The sequence below is a fragment of the Sus scrofa genome, chromosome 3 (genome assembly GCF_000003025.6).
Source record: "Sus scrofa isolate TJ Tabasco breed Duroc chromosome 3, Sscrofa11.1, whole genome shotgun sequence".
Lineage (NCBI taxonomy): Eukaryota > Metazoa > Chordata > Mammalia > Artiodactyla > Suidae > Sus > Sus scrofa.
Window position 1 is genome coordinate 40,460,314 of NC_010445.4, and position 17,205 is coordinate 40,477,518.

General features: G+C 54.7%; 1 protein-coding gene across 15 annotated transcripts in view; it reads left to right on the forward strand.

Annotated features, from left to right (window-relative positions):
* Window positions 1–17,205, forward strand: part of UNKL (unkempt family like zinc finger) — a 68,054-nt gene that overhangs the window by 15,317 nt on the left and 35,532 nt on the right. For all 15 annotated transcript variants that reach the window (XM_013987783.2, XM_013987785.2, XM_013987787.2 and 12 more), the window contains 2 exons: window positions 9,396–9,531; window positions 10,947–11,064. In XM_013987783.2, coding sequence (XP_013843237.1) covers window positions 9,396–9,531; window positions 10,947–11,064 — 254 coding nt within the window. The remainder of the gene's footprint in view (window positions 1–9,395; window positions 9,532–10,946; window positions 11,065–17,205) is intronic.

A 17,205-nucleotide genomic window follows, 5' to 3' on the forward strand; every position in this document is an offset into this window, starting at 1 on the left:
ACCCACTGAGCGAGGCCAGGGATCGAACCTGTGTCTTCATGGTACTAGTCAGGTTCGCTAACCACTGAGCCACAACGGGAGCACCTGTCTTGTAACCTTTGACCTTGTTTACATATCTCTTTACATTTATCCCCAGTCTGGCCAGAGTTAGTGACACGCGTGAGGCAGGTTTAATTAATACTGGTGCAGAGTGTCCCTCGCTTGGCCAGGAGATAGTCACAAGCTAGCCTCTTGTCAAGACAGTATTTTCTGCTGAGTCCAGAGAAGGATGGGGGTCCTTGGAAGGCAGCCCTCGTGTTTGTGGACACGTCCGCAAGGGCCCCTGTGAGATTTTGTGCAGTCATTTCACGGTGTGCAGAACCTCCCCGAGGGGCTGCCGGTCCAGGAGCAGTCCCTACTCCTGCCAGAACGCACCTTCTTGCCCTCTTATCTCAGGACTGGTGAGAGTATGAAGGTTCATGCTTGGGTTCCTAGAACTCAACCAGCCGGGCCTGCCTCGTGCACGAATCGAGCAGTGTCTAAGCGATGGCAGCCTAGACCCCATCCTGGCGGAGTCAGGGCTGCTCCGATGGGCCCTCGGCCATCCCTGGGCTCCAAAGGAGCAGGTTTCCAGAAGGAGCACATGCCTGGTGCCCTTCCCAGGAGCTGAAGCACCCTCGTAAGAGGCCAGCCCGAGAGGGGGTGCCCTCGAGTGTGGGGGGGAAGCGCATCTGCATAGTGGGGGTCGCTGGGGCATTCTTGACTGGTGGCTTTTCCCCAGGCCTCAGGAGGCTGTACGCCAGACCTCAGACAAGCCGCGTCTCCCCTTCCCAGTAAGTGCGTCTCTTGTCTGGGCCCTGCATGTATTCAGGGCGGGGGCAGCAGTGGGTGAGGTTTCTGAGGAGTCGGTGCTGGGGCACCTTAACGGCGGGGTCACGGAGGAAGCATGGATCGGAGCCCCGAGCAGCCGCACGGTGTCGTTACCTGTTTCCTGCTTTGGCAGAGGCTTTTGAGGGGGCAGCAGCAGTGAGATGGGTCAGAGAGATGGCACTTCGCTGTCACTGCTTCATCCTCACCGCAGGTGTCAGTGCGAGGGGGGAGGTCTGGGGGGGACGGAACGTGAACGTTGAGAGTTTGTGCAGTAATTGCCAGGGCTGAGCTTAGCAGACCTGGGAGCCAAGGTGAGAGTGGGGTTGGCCTTTTTCGGGGGAAAAGTGTAGAATACCTTGAATCCACAGGCATCATGGTGGGGGTGGGGGGACCAGCGCAGGGACAGAGTCTGTCCACGGGCTGTAACCCGGAGAAATTTATGAGAGCGTGGACGCCCCATTCTGCATGGGGAGCTGCAAAAGATGGAGCAGAGAATAGACGTGACGGCCACTCCTCCCTGTGTCAACGTCCAGCCTGGACGGACGAGGTGTTTGCCAGAGGAGGACGTGGCCGAACGGCAGGAGCCGAGGAGGGCAGCGGCAGCGCCAAGGCCGGATGCGGCGCCTCCCACCGCGTTCCTACCCCTTGGCATGTGCCTCCTTTGGAAGAGCATCACGAGGGTTGGGACAGGTCCCACAGCGTTGGTGTGGGTGGTTCAGCACGTAGCTGACGTCATCAGCCTGGGACGGTGGCCCTGGAGGTGTTCCCTGTGATTTCAGGGCATGACGAGTGGTCACGGTGACTCGGCAAGAGCCTGTCCACTCGGCATCTCACTGGCCTGGCTGATCTCCAGCCTCTCAGGCTTTCACGGACGCCCAGTTCCTGGGGCAGAGAGTCCGGGCAGCCGTGGCAGAAGCGGGGGTGGTCCCGGGTGGCTGCGTGTGTAAAGCTTTGCTGGTTGTCCCCACTGTATGGCGTATTTCCCGTCCCTAAGGCGGGTCGTGGCGCGGGTGCCCCAGGAGGGTGCTTCCCACGCAGGGTCTCGCGTGGGCGCGCCGTGGTCTTCCTCGAGGGATGGGTCACATCTGCGCATGGGTGCACGGGGAGATCCCGCGTCGGTGAAAGTCTCCGTGTGGTTTGGTTTAACTTTACTGGAGTGTGGTTGACCCGCCACGTGGTGTCAGCGTCAGGTGGACAGCAGCCTGAATCGGTTGTGTGTGTGTGTGTGTGTGTGTGTGTCGCTAGGTAAGCGGGTAGAGACCCGCCCCTTCCCCCCGGAGGTCATCAGGGCTGTTGCCTCGTTCCCTGTGCTCTGCAGCAGAGCCTCGCCTGTTCTGTACCTGCTGGTGTGTCTGCTGATCCCATCCCCCTACCCCCGCCCCGTGGTCCCCCGCTTGGTAACTGTAAGTTTGATTTCAAAATCTTTGAGATTGAGACTGTTTCTGTTTTATAAATAAAGTTTTGCATCTTTTTTTTAATTATTATTTTTTAAAATTTCGGTCTTTTTTCTTTTTTTTTTTTTTTTGGTCTTTTTAGAGCCACCCCCGTGGCATATGGAGGTTCCCAGGCTAGAGGTCTAATCAGAGCTACAGCTGCCAGTCTACACCACAGCCACAGCAGCGCCAGATCTGAGCCGCCCATGGGAACACCGGATCCTTAACCCACTGAACGAGACCAGGGATCAAGCCTGCGTCCTCATGGATGCTTGTCGGGTTCCTTAACCGCTGCACCACAGTGGGAACTCCAGGGCAGGTTTTAAATCCCTGGGGCATAACCATCAGTACTGTCATTACTTCCTCACGTTGTGCGGGGTCCTGCCGTTCATGCGCAAAAATGCATCGGGATTCCGGGGCTCAGGGGTGCTCGAAAGCAACCCTCTTTCAAGTCCAACACTGAGTGACGGGTCCTCGCGGGAGGATAGAGGCTAATGTGTCGGGTGCTCCGGAGTGAATCTCCTCCATGGCTTCGCTCATGGCCCAGAGGTGGTCGCTGTTGGCAGCAGGGGAGGAGGGGTGCAGGGAGACGGGCAGGGTCTTAAGAAGCCCTTGCGTGAGGACACTTGGGGGCCGGCTAGGGTGTTTTTGCTTAAGGGGAATTTTTTTTTTGAAATGTCAGTTATTAGGGGCAGGTCACAGCTTGACTATGCCTTTGCCTGTGGTGTCGTGGGTCCCTACTGAGAAATTAAACGTCTTAAGTTTCACTAGGCTATGAGTCAGGGCAAGGGAGTCTCGCCTATTTTGATGGATTGTAGCTCCCGACTCGTACGGTAAGTCCTTCCTAGGAGGGCAGTGGGGCATCCAGCACATGGAAGAGCGAGATGGCATCCTTCATTTCAGAGCGCACTCAGGGACTCAAATTGCGTCCCCTTCCACTCCCGTACACGGCATAGGTTTACCTTCGGTCATTCCCCTCGGCAGGTGTTCAAGACTGAGTCGGTGCCCCTGTGTTGACTAGAGAGTAAACCTTTTTACTTCCCAGCATCAGGGTCGGCTAAGGTTCCTCCTACGAGCCCCTGGGCCCCTTCAGTCTTCTTTTTTGTCATTTTAGGGCCGCACTCACAGCACATGGAGGTTCCCAGGCTAGGGGTTCAGTCGGAGCTGTAGCTGCCGGCCTGCACCACAGCCACAGCAACGCGGAATCCAGGCCGAATCTGTGACCTACACCACAGCTCATGGCAACGCCGGATCCTTAACCCACTGAGCGAGGCCAGGGATCGAACCTGTGTCTTCATGGTTCCTAGCCGGGTTCGTTAACGACTGAGCCACGACGGGAACTCCCCCTTCAGTCTTCTTCTTTCATGTGACAACCAGTGAGGATGTGGTGACGAATTGCCCCAGGTTTCAAAGACCTCGTCGCAGTGGAGAGAAAGGCTGAAAGCCGTCATAGCGCACACCACAAGAAGGGGCGCTCCCGGCAGGTAGGATGCCCCAGACGTCTTCGAGGACGCTAAGGGGCCCTCCTTCCGTCCCTGGTACTGAGTCTGCCCGTTACATAGATCAGAGGACGTCAGGGTTCCCATGTGGTGGCAGGGTGCCCGCTCCAGGGGGGAATAGCCTGTGATTCTGGAGAGCTGGTACCGCACGTCACCATGGGCGTGCTCGGGACTAGTCCCCAAAGGAGGCACGCCAAGGGGTGGGGGTGGGAGAGTCGGGGGGGCAAGGGCATCAGGTGGGATGGCAGTGAAACGGAGGGAGCAGCAGGCACGGCAGAGTGAGGGAGTGGGGGAGGGCTCGGGAATCTTGGGTGACCTGTCGGGGGGACGCCACTCACAGCAGAGGGTGGAAATGAAGACAACCCTTGGCTTGAGATTCCAAGACAAGGAGAGAGGTTAGAAGCAGACTCACGGGGCTCCCGTTGTGGCTCAGTGGTCAGTGAGCCAAGACAAGGAGAGAGGTTAGAAGTAGATTCACGGAGCTCCTGTCGTGGCTCAGTGGTTAATGAACCCGACTAGGAACCATGAGGTTGTGGGTTCGATTCCTGGCCTCGCTCAGTGGGTTAAGGATCTGGCGTTGCCGTGAGTTGTGGTGTAGGCTGCAGATGTGGCTCGGATCTGGCATTGCTGTGGCTGTGGCATAGCCTGGCCGCTGTAGCTCCGATTGGACCCCTAGCCTGGAAACCTCCACATGCCGTGGGAGCGGCCCTAGAAAAGACAAAAAAAAAAAAAAAAAAAACAACTCCCTTTTTTGGAGGCCCTTTTGTTTGGCAGAGCACGTGAAAAGCAGAACACAGGGCATCTTGTCCCTTTATTTTCAGATGCTCACACTAGGCCTCCTCCTGCAAAATGGCATTAGAATGGAGAGTGCCAGAAGTTGGCTGACTTTCCCTGTCTACAAACTGCGGCCGTGGTCAGGCGGGTCAGGCAGTGCTGCAAGAGAAAACCCGCTGTGAGCCCGCGCGTGGCTGTTTTCACTTAGAGACGATGCTCCTTCAAGGAGGGTGGGCCAGGGTGGAGGCGTGATCACACCCACCGGGAAGACGTCACTTCACTCAGTTTCCGGCTCCTGCGTGGCCCCTCCCAGGGCTGGTGGTGGTGCAGACCCCACAGTTTTAGCCCACACCACGCGGTCTCGGTGCTTCCACCTAGACGTGGCTAAGTCTGGGGGGGAGGGATGTGCAGTCTAAGAGAACCTTAGTTCTAAGGGCTCCTCCTCAGTCAGCGAGTCTGTGTCCAGGATCCCCCAGGAGGCTGTAGGAGACGGCTGGGGGTGTGTGTGCTTTTCCGCAGGCGGCCCCTGGACAGAGGCTAAGGGGGCAGTGGGAGGTCGGGGCTCTCCAGCCAGATCAGTAACTCAGAGAGCCTCCACGGCAGCCACGGAGATGTGCTCAGGACGGGTTGGCTCATACTCGGGTGCAGGTGAGCAGGGAGGTCACACGCCCATTTGGCATGTGTTCAGGTCACTGTGCACTCAGCTACAAGGACGCCAACAGTCAGGGTGACTTGGAGGTCCGTTTCTTCTCTCCCCAGCAGGTAAAGTAATTTTCCTGAAATCTGGGGTGGAAAAAGGCGGGGTGGGGGTGGGCAGGTGGACTTGAACCTTGAGCATGGGATGCTTGAGAATAGAATTTTGGTCGCGGGCAGTGCTCGTCCTTGTGCTCTCCCTCTGGACAGTCCCCTCAAACTTCTGTCTTCCTTTTCCATCTGAGACTCTCCCTCTGAACCGACCACTGACCAAACACAGGCCATGGGAATGAGGGGCGGCCCGAGGTCCAGGCAGTTGGATAGACTGTCGAGAGTTCTAGCAGCCTTTGGCGTTCCCGTCGTGGCTCAGTGGTTAACAATTCTGACTGGCATCCATGAGGACATAGGTTAGATCCCTGGCCTCGCTCAGTGGGTTAAGGATCCAGTGTTGCCGTGAGCTGTGCTGTAGGTGGCAGTTGTGGCTCAGATCCCGCATTGCCGTGGCTGTGGCTGTGGTGCAGGCCAGTGGCTACAGCTCCAATTTGACTCTGAGCCTGGGAACCTCCATGTGCCGCAGATGCGGCCCTAAAAAGCAAAAAAAATCAAATGCGTTCCAGCAGCCTTTGGAATCTGCAGAGGCAGAGATCTGAACTCCGACACAGTTGACTGGATATTGTGCGTGCCGTGTTCCAGAGTCAGGCGGGCACAGTGTGTGGCATCGAGCACTGGCCCAGATGGTCCTGAGTGGACACGCCCATGGAGAGGTTCCGTCCCAGACACCTGCCACTTGCGGGTTTTGTGAAACGTTCTTTTTCTTTTCTCTGAGCCTCTCCCTTCTTTCGTGCACAGATGAGGGAAAATTAGGAGGGCAGGAGTTCTGGAGTTCCCATTATGGAAACGAATCCAACTAAGAACCACGAGGTTGCAGGTTCGATCCTTGGCCTCACTCAGTGGGTTAAGGATCTGGCGTTGCTGTGGCTGTGGCATAGGCCGGCAGCGGTAGCTCCCATTAGACCCCTCACCTGGGAACCTCCATGTGCCGCAGGTGCGGCCCTAAAAAGACAAAAAGACGGAAAAATAAAAGAGGAGGGAGGCTCATTTGGAGTGGGTTTGGCTCACTGACCAAGAAGAGTGGTGAAGGATAGGGAGGAGTGATGCCGTGGCCGACGGTGAGAGAGAAACACACCCCCTCTGGAAGGCGCCTCCTTGTCAGCATTCAGGGGCACAGCCCAGGGCAGCCCCAGGCTTGGTGCGGAGGCAGGAGGCAGGGCGACCACTCTGACTTGTCGTTAGAGAGAACGGCCACCAGAGGGCGCTGAAGCGCCAGCCAAGCCTGGCAGCCTCCTGCCTTTGGCGGGCACTTCTGGGCTCAGAGATGGGGTTCCGGATGGGGGTGGTGGAGCCCCCAGCAGGTTTCCAGACAGGAGGGGTAGGTGCCAGGCGGCCGCTGACCCCCCAGTCCACACCCACCCGGTCAAAGGGATACGTTGCTCCCTGCCCACCTGCGTCACTGTCTGGGAGCTCAGCAGCCCACAGTCCCACCGTTGGACAGGCCTTCGGGGGTCTGACTGCCGCTGGCCTCTCCAGAAGCAAAAATCAGAATCCCTAAGCAAGTCGCGGGCTTGAGCTTCAGGTTTGCACGGCCTTTGGCCTCAGGCGAGCTGGGCTGCTGGTCGTGAACGGAGGATCTGAAGGCTGCGCCCATCCCGGTGGCCAGTCTCTTGAGGGACCTCGGAAAACCTCCCCCGTCTCCTTGCATTGGTGTCTCTCGGTCCTTTCGTGCACCCCCGAGAGGAGCCTCTTAACCTAAAGCCGGGTGGCGTAAAACCAGGGCCGGGAGGTGGCGTTTGAGGGCGGCTGGTGTTGGGCATCATTGAAAGTCGGGGTGTTTTCTGGTGATTGACCTGAAGGTGGGTGGCAGATAGGGTGCCGGGAGGGGTGAGGGGAGGCTCCGAGAGAGAATCACCCCCCACCCCAAAGCTCTCAGCTCTTTCTCAGAGACAGAGAGGTGGGAACTGAGGACCCAGGGGCTGGCGAGCTGTGCACACAGAGCAGCCACCTCTGGGGGCAGAAGGACGGGGTTTGAAATGTCCACAGAGCTCTGAGCCACGGGGGGTGAGGAGCCCTGCCACGGCCCACCTGCTGCTTGGGCTTGGCGCGTCCAGGGCCAGAGACAGAGGGGAGGTGGGCACTGGTGCAACGTCCAGGGAGGTGCCCAGTGAGTCGGCGTGAGTGGCAGGTCGCTTCTGACTCTCAGGCCCCAACGGCCTCTCCTGAGGGCGGCTGCAGTGTTGTATGTTCTCGATGAGGGGTCGCATCCCTGCTGACTATGGAGCCCAGAGACCACACGATCTGGCAGGTTGGCTGGGGTCTCGAATGCCTTTGGATCCTCCAGCGGTATAACCTGGGAGGGAAAGGCCTCGGCATCTGTCTGGAGGCAGACTTTTGTCGGGGGTGGCGTGAGCAGAGCAGTGCGTGGGCACCGAGCGGCGTGGGCATGCGTGGCCCCAGTGTTGGTGGCTGTGCTCATCCCCGGGTCCAGCTCTGGAATTTCTTCCCAGGTCTCCCTTGCATTCGCCATTCGCTGAAATGGGGTCTTGTGGCTCGAGGCGAGCAGCCGCATCTCCAGCTGGAGACCTGAACTGAAGCGGGGTCGGCTGCGGGCCGGAGTCGTTGCTTGGGGGTGGGGAGAGAGCCCCAGGGGACTCGGAGCGAGAGACACAGCCCTCTGGAAGGCGGCACGTGGCGGTTCTCGGAGGGGGAGGAGGATGGACGCGGGCGGCCAGGTGCGCCCTGCAAGGGCGGTCCATCCATGGGTTTGCTCGGTAGGAGGCAGGGCTCTGAGTCATCATTAGAGAGCATGGCCGCCAGCGGGCACGCAGAGCGCCAGTGGGCACGCAGAGCGCCAGCAGCCCGGCAGCCGATGGGGACTGGTTCATCCCAGCTCAGTGGTGGGGTTCAAGATGGGGCCGGTGGATTACCCCAGACATGCCCAGCGAGCAGGGGTAGGTTAGGGTTCGGCTCCGACTCTCCAGTCGAAATGGACAGTTGGGGCTCAGCAGTTTAAGACCCCAACTAGTATCCATGAGGATGCGGGTTCGATCCCTGGCCTCGCTCAGTCGGTCGGGGATCCCACATGGCTGTGGCTGTGGTGTAGGCTGGCGGCGGCAGCTCCAATTGGACCCCTAGCCTGGGAACCTCCATATGCCGCGGGTGCGGCCCGAAGAAGAAAAAAATACTTTACGATTTTTATTTTCTTAAAATCGTCTTTTCTGTTCAGACTCCTGGATCTCTCCCTCCCTGTGCTGCTTCGTGGTTAACTTCCCCGTCCTTTAATCAGTAATTAGGAGCCTGGCGTGGCTAGAGCACGGGGCCTGGGCCTGCACCGCTGGCCCTCCGCTGCTGCCTGGGTCCCCCCCACCCAGGGGGTGTAACTAGAGACAGCGGCGCTTGTGAAAAAGGGGGCCAATTGCTAACCAGCCCGAGAACGGACGGGGTTTCTAAGAATCTCCTCTCGTCGGTGACGGCTTTTAAATGACCCCTGGCGGCTTTCTGTTTGATTTTTGCTTTGAGATAAAATTCAGGTAACATGATAGCGGCCTTTTAAAACAGACTGGTTTTTAGAGCAGTGCTGGGTTCCACACTGCGGTGAGTCCAGGGAGTTCTCCCGTCCCCGCTGCCCGTGCACACGGCACCCCGACTGCTGCGGGACCTTTGTCACAGCCCGCGAGCCTGCTTTGCCGTGTCAGCGGCACCCAGAGTCCGCCACGGACGTTGGGGTTAAACCGACCCCAACAGTGTATCTGGGCTTCAGTCGTGTGCAGTGTCGCGCGGCCGTCCCTTTCGTCTGGTTCGTCGTCTGGCCTCCGGCCCCGCGCCGACGCCCACTCGTCCCGTCCTGTCTGTGCCTTCGCCTGTTCTGGTTGTGTTTTCACACGTGTGTCTTCACACGTGTGGCATCACATGGCGTGTGTCCCTGTGCTGCTTAACTCGCCAAGCATCGTGTTCGTGCTCACCCGCGTCGCCGCGCGTCCCCGCGCTTAGCTCCTTCGTGTGGCCGAGGGGCCCGACTCGGTGTCTGTCATCTGCGAGGGTCGCCTTTTTGCTGTGCGGCTGCTAGGAGCCCGCGTGGGACCCTCTTTTTCAGACACCAACTTCGTGCTGGGCAGCTACAAGACGGAGCAGTGCCCCAAGCCGCCGCGCCTGTGCCGCCAGGGCTACGCGTGTCCGCACTTCCACAACAGCCGCGACCGGCGCCGGGACCCCCGGCGGTTCCCATACAGGTGAGCCTGCACCTCGGGCACCGTCGGGCCCCGTCGATTTTGGGGGCGCGGGCCCAGCCCAGGGTGCCCTCTGCGCTCGCACACACAGCCCTGTCTCAGGCAGCAGCCGCTCCCCTTGTCCCTCTGGAGGATCTGGAGCCCAGCCAGCTGGTGCCCGCGTGGCAGGTGCAGTGAGGGCATGGCTCATGTGTTTCCCCCTCGGCCTCCCTCCTCTGACCTGTGTGCCCCTGCCGGCCAGACAGCCTTGCCAGGCTGAGTCCCAGGACCCACGGCCTGATGTCCTCAGGCTGGTGGGTTTGGGCCCACCGCCCCCACCCCGGGTTGCACGCCAGGCAGCCCTGGTCTCTCTTCCAAGGCCATCTCCTCTGCGCTCCAGCTGCCCTCACCTGGGTGCCCACCTCTGCCAAGGGTTTGGATGGACGCGGCACTGGGGGGAGGTGGGTGCTGGCGCCTGTGCCCCTGGGCTGTCCCTGGCTCCTTTGGCACCCAAGCTCTGCGTGTGGTTGTTCTTTGAGGGAAGAGCCACTCTGGTCAGTTGATGCCACTTTGCATGCCCAAGAGAGCCCGAACTTTCAAGTGGAAAGGTTGTGTCTTCACACGTGTGCCCATGGCCGTCGCCATTCCTCCGAGTAGTTTTGGAGCAAAGGGACAAAGAACCTCCAGATGTCACCTGGAGAAGAGAAAGTGAACTTACTGTGTGTTGAAGGGATAGAAAATTACAAAAAAAAAAAAAAAGCCCTTTTTCCCAGATGATATCTTATTTTAAATTTTTTTTAGGGCCATGCTCGCGGCATAGGCACGTTCCCAGGCTAGGGGTCCAATTGGAGCTACAACTGCCAGCCTGCACCACAGCCGCAGCCATGTTAAGATCTGAGCCACATCTTTGTGAGCTCACGGCAATGCTGGATTCTTAACCTGCGGAGCGAGGCCGGGGATGGAACCTGCAATCTCATGGCTCCTCGTCGCATTTGTGTCCGCTATGCCACCACGGAAACTCCTCAGAGGGAAGTTTGAAAACGAACCGCGCTGCAGTGGAGCTGGAGGAGGTCCCGGGGGCGGAGGGTATTGGTTGTGGGGTTTTCATGTTGAGGGACCAGACGGCTCACGTTCAGCTTTGGAACAGTCTCGCTGGGAGACGGGGTGTGCTGTGCGCTCGCGCTGTGGGTGCCTGGTGGCGTCCCCGAGGTGCTGGTCCCAGCGGCCTAGGTGGCTCTGACTCAGACTTGCTGTGTGTTTGTGGAAAATAAAACGGGCTCCTCAGGCTGCTGTGCCTCTGCCCACGCTGCCGCTTCCTCGCCCGTCCCGGTGAGGCACGTGCTGGCGCTTCAGGGCCACTGGCTGTGACCCCAGCGCGGAGGGCGGCCCTCGTGGCCGGAGCATAGCCTGTCCTCCGCTGACTCCTCCTTGTCCCGCAGGTCCACCCCCTGCCCCAGCGTGAAGCACGGCGACGAGTGGGGCGAGCCCTCCCGCTGCGAGAGTGGGGACAGCTGTCAGTACTGCCACTCCCGCACGGAGCAGCAGTTTCACCCCGAGGTACGCTCACCCACCGCCTGGGCCGAGGCTGCGGTGACCCGGGGACCAGCCGCAGGCGCGGGGATCGGTGGAAGGACTCGCAGCGCTCAGCAGCTCCGGCGCCTGACCCCGAAGGGCCGCGGTTCTCGCCGGCACAGGAGCAAGGCGGGGGCGGGTCGGGGAGACCTGGGGAGACCCTGCTCCCGCTTCCAGCAGCTTCCAGCCGCGCCCCCTCCCCACCCCGTCCCCGCTGGAGTGGCGCTGACGTGCTGCCTTCTCCCAGCCACCACGTGTGGCGGGACTCGGGGCCATGCGCGCGGTGTCGCAGTGCTGCCAACCGGGAAAGTCACCCAAGCCTCGGCATCTGGGCTTTTCCCGGGGGTGGGGTCGCAGGAGCGGGTGACCTCAGTGTCCAGCCCTGCAGAGGCCGAGCTGATGCCACCAGGCCTGGGCCCACCAGACGTCACAGTGTCCCTGTGCAGGGTGGCCTACAGCCCCAGGTAAACAGAGAGCCAGCCGGGCCCGACATTCCAGGGCCCCAGAGAGCACTTTCGCGGGCCAGTCAAAGCCGGTCCTTCCTTGGGGCTGTGCGGGTGTGGATGGGAAGCCGAGGAGGGCGGGAACCCTTTGCGGCACACGGGGATTTGTGTTGGAAAGGAACCCGCACAGCAGCCCGCTCAGCCCACGGAAGCGCATCCGAGCACTGGGCCCCGGGGCCCGGCCGGGTGGGCGGGCGAGTGCAGGCCGGTTCGCAGAACAGGAGGGGCCTTGAGGGGGCAGCGGGGAGGGGGTGGAAGGGCCAGTGCCTGGCAGGGTGGGGCTCCTGGACGCAGGGACCAGGGGCACCTCAGGGCCAGAAGAGTGTTTCCTGCTCTGGAATCTGCATGCTCGGGCGCCAGCGCGGGGGGTGGGGGGCGGCGGCGCCTGGGCTGCGGGCGGTGGCCCGAGTCACCCGCACCCCCCGACCTCGACCTCTCTCTTAAGCCCAGTAGTGGTTTCCAGGTCCTACAGCCACAGGCTCTTCTGGTTTTGTTTCCTCATTGATTCATTCGGTTTTTAAAACCTGGGAAATATTTTGTGCATGTTGATACCAAGAGTTTTTATTTTTTAAAATTCCATTAACTTTATCATATTGCTAGTTGTACAGCCATCGTCACAACGTTTTCAGCACTTCGATTCCAAACCCCAGCCCATCCCTCTCCCCCCACACCCTGTCTCCTTTGGTAGCCATAAATTTTTCAAAGTTTGCGTGAGTTTCTGTTGTGCAAAGTTCATTGTATCCGTTTTTCAGATTTTGCATGTAAGTGAGAGCATGTGACAGTTAGGTCTCACTGACTGACTCCACTGAGCCTGATAATTTCTAGGTCCATCCTTGTTGCTGCAAATGTCATTATTTCATTCCTATTTATGGCTGAGTAATATTTCACGTGTGTTTGTACCACATTCTGGATCTACTCCTCTGTCGATGGACATTTAGGTTGTTTCCATGTCTTGGATACTGTAGACAGTGCTGCAGTGAACATTAGGGTACGTGTATCTTTCCGAGTCGTGGTTTTCTCTGGATAGACGCCCAGGAGTGGGGTTGCTGGATCATGTGGTCATTCTAGTTTCTTGAGGCATCTCCATCCTGTTTTCCATAGTAGCTGCACCAATTTACATTCCCACCAAGTGTAAGAGGGTTTCTTTCTTTCTTTCTTTCTTTTTTTTTTTTTTGTCTTTTTGCTATTTCTTGGGCCGCTCCCGTGGCATATGGAGGTTCCCAGGCTAGGGGTCGAATCGGAGCTGTAGCCGCTGGCCCAGGCCAGAGCCATAGCAACGCGGGATCCGAGCCGCGTCTGGAACCTACACCACAGCTCACGGCAATGCTGGATCGGTAACCCACTGAGCAAGGGCAGGGACCGAACCCGCAACCTCATGGTTTCTAGTCGGATTCGTTAACCACTGCGCCACGACGGGAACTCCTGTAAGAGGGTTTCTTTTACTCCACACCCTCTGCAGCATTTATTGTTTGTAGACTTTTGGATGATGGCCATTCTGGCTGGTGGAAGGTGGTATCTCATAGTAGTTTTGATTCGCCTTTCCCTGATAAGGAGTGATGTTGAACATCTTTTCATGTGTTACTTGGCCATCTGTGTCTCTGCTTTAGAGAATTGTCTGTTTAGATATTCTGTGCATTTTTTGATGGGGTTGTTTGTTTTTTTGATATGGAGCTAGAGCAGGTGTGTATACATTTTGCAGATTCATCCCTTGTCACTTGCTTCATTTGCAAAGATTTTCTCCCATTCTGTGTGTTGTCTTTTCATTTGTTTAGGGTTTACTTTGTTGTGCAGAAATTTTTAAGTTCAATTAGGTCTGTTTGTTTTTTATTTTATTGTCATTATTCTAGGAAGTGGATCTGAGAATATATTGCTGTGGTTTATGTCAGAGTGTTTGGCCTATATTTTCCTCTAAGAGCTTTACAGTATCTTGTATTTAGGTCTTTAATCGATTTTGAGTTTATTTTTGTGTATGGTGTTAGGAAGTGTTCTAGTTTCATTCTTTTCCATGTGGCTGTCCAGTTTTCCCAGCACCACTTATTGAAGGGACTGTCTTTTTTTCGTTGTGTATTCTTGCCTCCTTTGTCATCACTTTGTTAACCATAGGTGCATGGGTTTAATTCCAGGCTTTCTATCCTCTTCCACTCATCTAGATTTCTGTTTTTGTGCCAGTACCACACTGAATTGATGACTGTAACTTTGTGGTGTAGTCTGAAGCCAGGGAGCCTGATTCACCCAGCTCAATTTTTCTTTCTCAGGATTGCTTTAGCTATTCTGGGTCTTTTGTGCTTCCAAACAATCTTTTTTTTTTTTTTTCTTGTTTTTTTAGGGCTGCACCTTCAGCATATGGAAGTTCCCAGGCTAGGGGTCAAATTGGGGCTGCAGTTGCCAGCCTACACCACAGCCACAGCAACATGGGATCTGAGCCACGTCTGTGACCTACACCACAGCTCACGGCAGCACCGGATCCTTAACCCACTGATCGAGGCTGGGGATCGAACCTGCCACCTCCTGGTTCCTAGTCAGATTTGTTTCAGCTGCCCCACGATGGGAACTGTGGAACTCCTCCCCTCTTAATTGATGTGGTCTGGCCTGACGTCAGACTTTCCCTAACGGCAACTCTGGACCCTTAACCCCCTGAGTGAGGCCACGAATTGAACCCACATCCTCATGGATACCAGTCAGGTTCCTTAGCACTGAGCCACGATGGGAAATCCCAAACAGACTTTAAAATATTTCATTCTAGTTCTGTGGAAAATGTCCTTTGTAGTTTATTTGCTGGGGATTGTATTGAATCTGTAGATTGCCTTGGGTAGTGTAGTCAATTTGACAATATTGATTCTTCCAATTCAAGGACACCGTATGTCTTTTCATCTGTTTCTATCTTTTTTTTTTTTTTTTTTTGGTCTTTTTGCTATTTCTTTGGGGTCTAATCGGAGCTGTAGCCACTCGCCTACACCAGAGCCACAGCAACGCGGGATCCGAGCCGCGTCTGCAACCTACACCACAGCTCACAGCAACGCTGGATCGTTAACCCACTGAGCAAGGGCAGGGATGGAACCCGCAACCTCATGGTTCCTAGTCGAATCCATTAACCACTGGGCCATGATTGTAACTCCAGTATTTTATTCTTTTTGATGTGATGGCAAATAGGATTGTTTCCCTAATTTCTCTTTCTGATCTTTCATTGTTAGCATTAGAAATGCAGTTGATTTCTGTGTGTTAATTTCGTATCCTTCACCTTTACCAAATGCACTGATGAGCTCTAACTATTTTCTGGTAAAGTCTAGGATTTTCTAAGTATAGTATCATGTCATTTTTTTTTTTTTTTTTGGCTTTTGTCTTTTTTGTTGTTGTTGTTGTTGCTATTTCTTGGGCCGCTCCCGCGGCATATGGAGGTTCCCAGGCTAGGAGTTGAATCAGAGCTGTAGCCACAGGCCTACACCAGAGCCACAGCAACGCGGGATCCGAGCCGCGTCTGCAACCTACACCATAGCTCACGGCAACGCCAGATTGTTAACCCACTGAGCAAGGGCAGGGACCGAACCCGCAACCTCATGGTTCCTAGTCGGATTCGTTAACCACTGCACCACGACAGGAACTCCTATCATGTCATTTGTAAACAGTGATAGTTTTCTTACTTGTTTCTTTGCTATTTGGATCCCTTTTTTTTTTTTCTTCTCTGATTGCTGTAGCTATGATTTCCAAATTTATGTTGAATAGTAGTGGCAAGAGCAGACATCCTTGTCTTGTTCCTGATCTTAGCAGGATTTCTTGCAGCTTTTCACCATTGAGAATGGTGATAGCTGTGGGTTTGTCATATGTTGCCTTGATTATGTTGAGGTAGGTTCCCGCTATGCCCACTTCCTGGAGGGTTTTTGTCAGAAATGGGTGTTGGATTTTGTTAAAAGCTTTTTCTACACATCTGTTGAAAGGATATGGTTTTTATTCTTGAGTTTGTTAATGTGGTGTGTCACACTAATTGATTTGCAGATATTAAAAAATCCTTGCATTCCTGGGATGAATCCCACTTGATCATGGTGTCTGATCCTTTTACTGCATTGCTGGATTTGGTTTGCTGTATTTGGTTGAGGATTTTTGCATCTGTGTTCATCAGTGATATTGGCCAGTGATTTTCTTTCTTTGTGGTATCTTTGTCTGTTTTTTGTGTCAGGGTGATGGTGGCCTCATAGAATGAGTTTGGGAGTGTTTCTTCCTCTGCAATTTTTTGGAGTAGTTTCAGGAGGATAGGCATTAACTCTTCTCTGAAAGTTTGATAGAATTCACCTGTGAAGCCATCGGGCCCTGGACTTTTTATCTTGAAAAGTTTTTTTGCCTTTTTTTTTTTTAAGGGTTTTTTTTTTTCATATTTTTTTTAGGGCCACACCCATGGTTTATGAAGGTTCTCAGGCTAGGGGTCGAATCAGAGCTGTAGCTGCTCACCAAGGTCAGAGGCACAGCAGTGCTGGATCCAAGCTGCATTTGTGATCTACACTGCAGTTCACAGCAGTGCCAGATCATTAAGCCACTGAGCAAGGCCAGGTATCGAACCGGAAACCTCGTGATTCCTAGTCGGATTCATTTCTGCTGCACCACAACAGGAACTTCTTGGAAGTTTTTTAATCACAGTTCCAATTCGATACTTGTGATTGATCCATTCATCTTTTTTGTGTCATCTTGGTTTAGTCTTGGAAGATGATACTTCTCTAAGAATGTGTCCATTTCTTCTAGGTTGTTTGTTTTATTGGCATAGTTGCTAGTAGTGGTCTTGTAGGATCCTTTGTATTTCTGTGACGTCCATTGTGACTTCTCCTCTTTCATTTCTAGTTTTATTGATCTGAGTCATCTCTCTTTTCTTGGTGACTCTGGCTAAGGGTTTATCAATTTTGTTGATCTTTTCACAGAACTAGCTTTTAGTTTCATTGGTCTTTTCTATAGTTTTCTTCATTTCTATTTCATTAATTTCTGCTATGATCTTTATGCTAACTTTGGGTTTTGTCTGTTCTTCTCTCTCTAGTTGCTTGAGGTGTAGAGTTAGGTTTTTCACTTGAGCCTTTTCTTGTTTGCTGGGGTAGGCTTGTATTGGCTACAAACTTCCCTCTTTGAACTGCTTTTGCTGCATCCCATAGCTTTTGGATTGTTGTATCCTTCTTGTCATTTGCTTCTAGATATTTTTTAATTTCCTCGATTTCTCCAGTGATCCATTGGTTGTTTAGTAGCATGTTGTTTAGTCTTCATGTGTTTATAAATCTTTTTTTTATTACTCAAATGAATATATCACATCTGTAGTTGTATAATGATCATAACAATCCGATTTCACAGGATTTCCATCCCACGGCCCAAGCACATCCCCCCACCCCCCCAAACTGTCTCCTCTGGAGACCATAAGTTTTTCAATGTCTGTGAGTCAGTTCTACAAAGAAGTTCAGTCTGTCCTTTTTTCAGATTCCACATGTCAGTGAAAGCATTTGATGGATTCATACAATCCATTGTATGGCTGACTTCACTTAGCATGATAATTTCTAGGTCCATCCGTGTTGCTAAAAATGCTGGTATTTTGTTATTTTTAATGGCTGAGTAATATTCCATTGTATATATGGACCACATCTTCTGGATCCACTCTGTT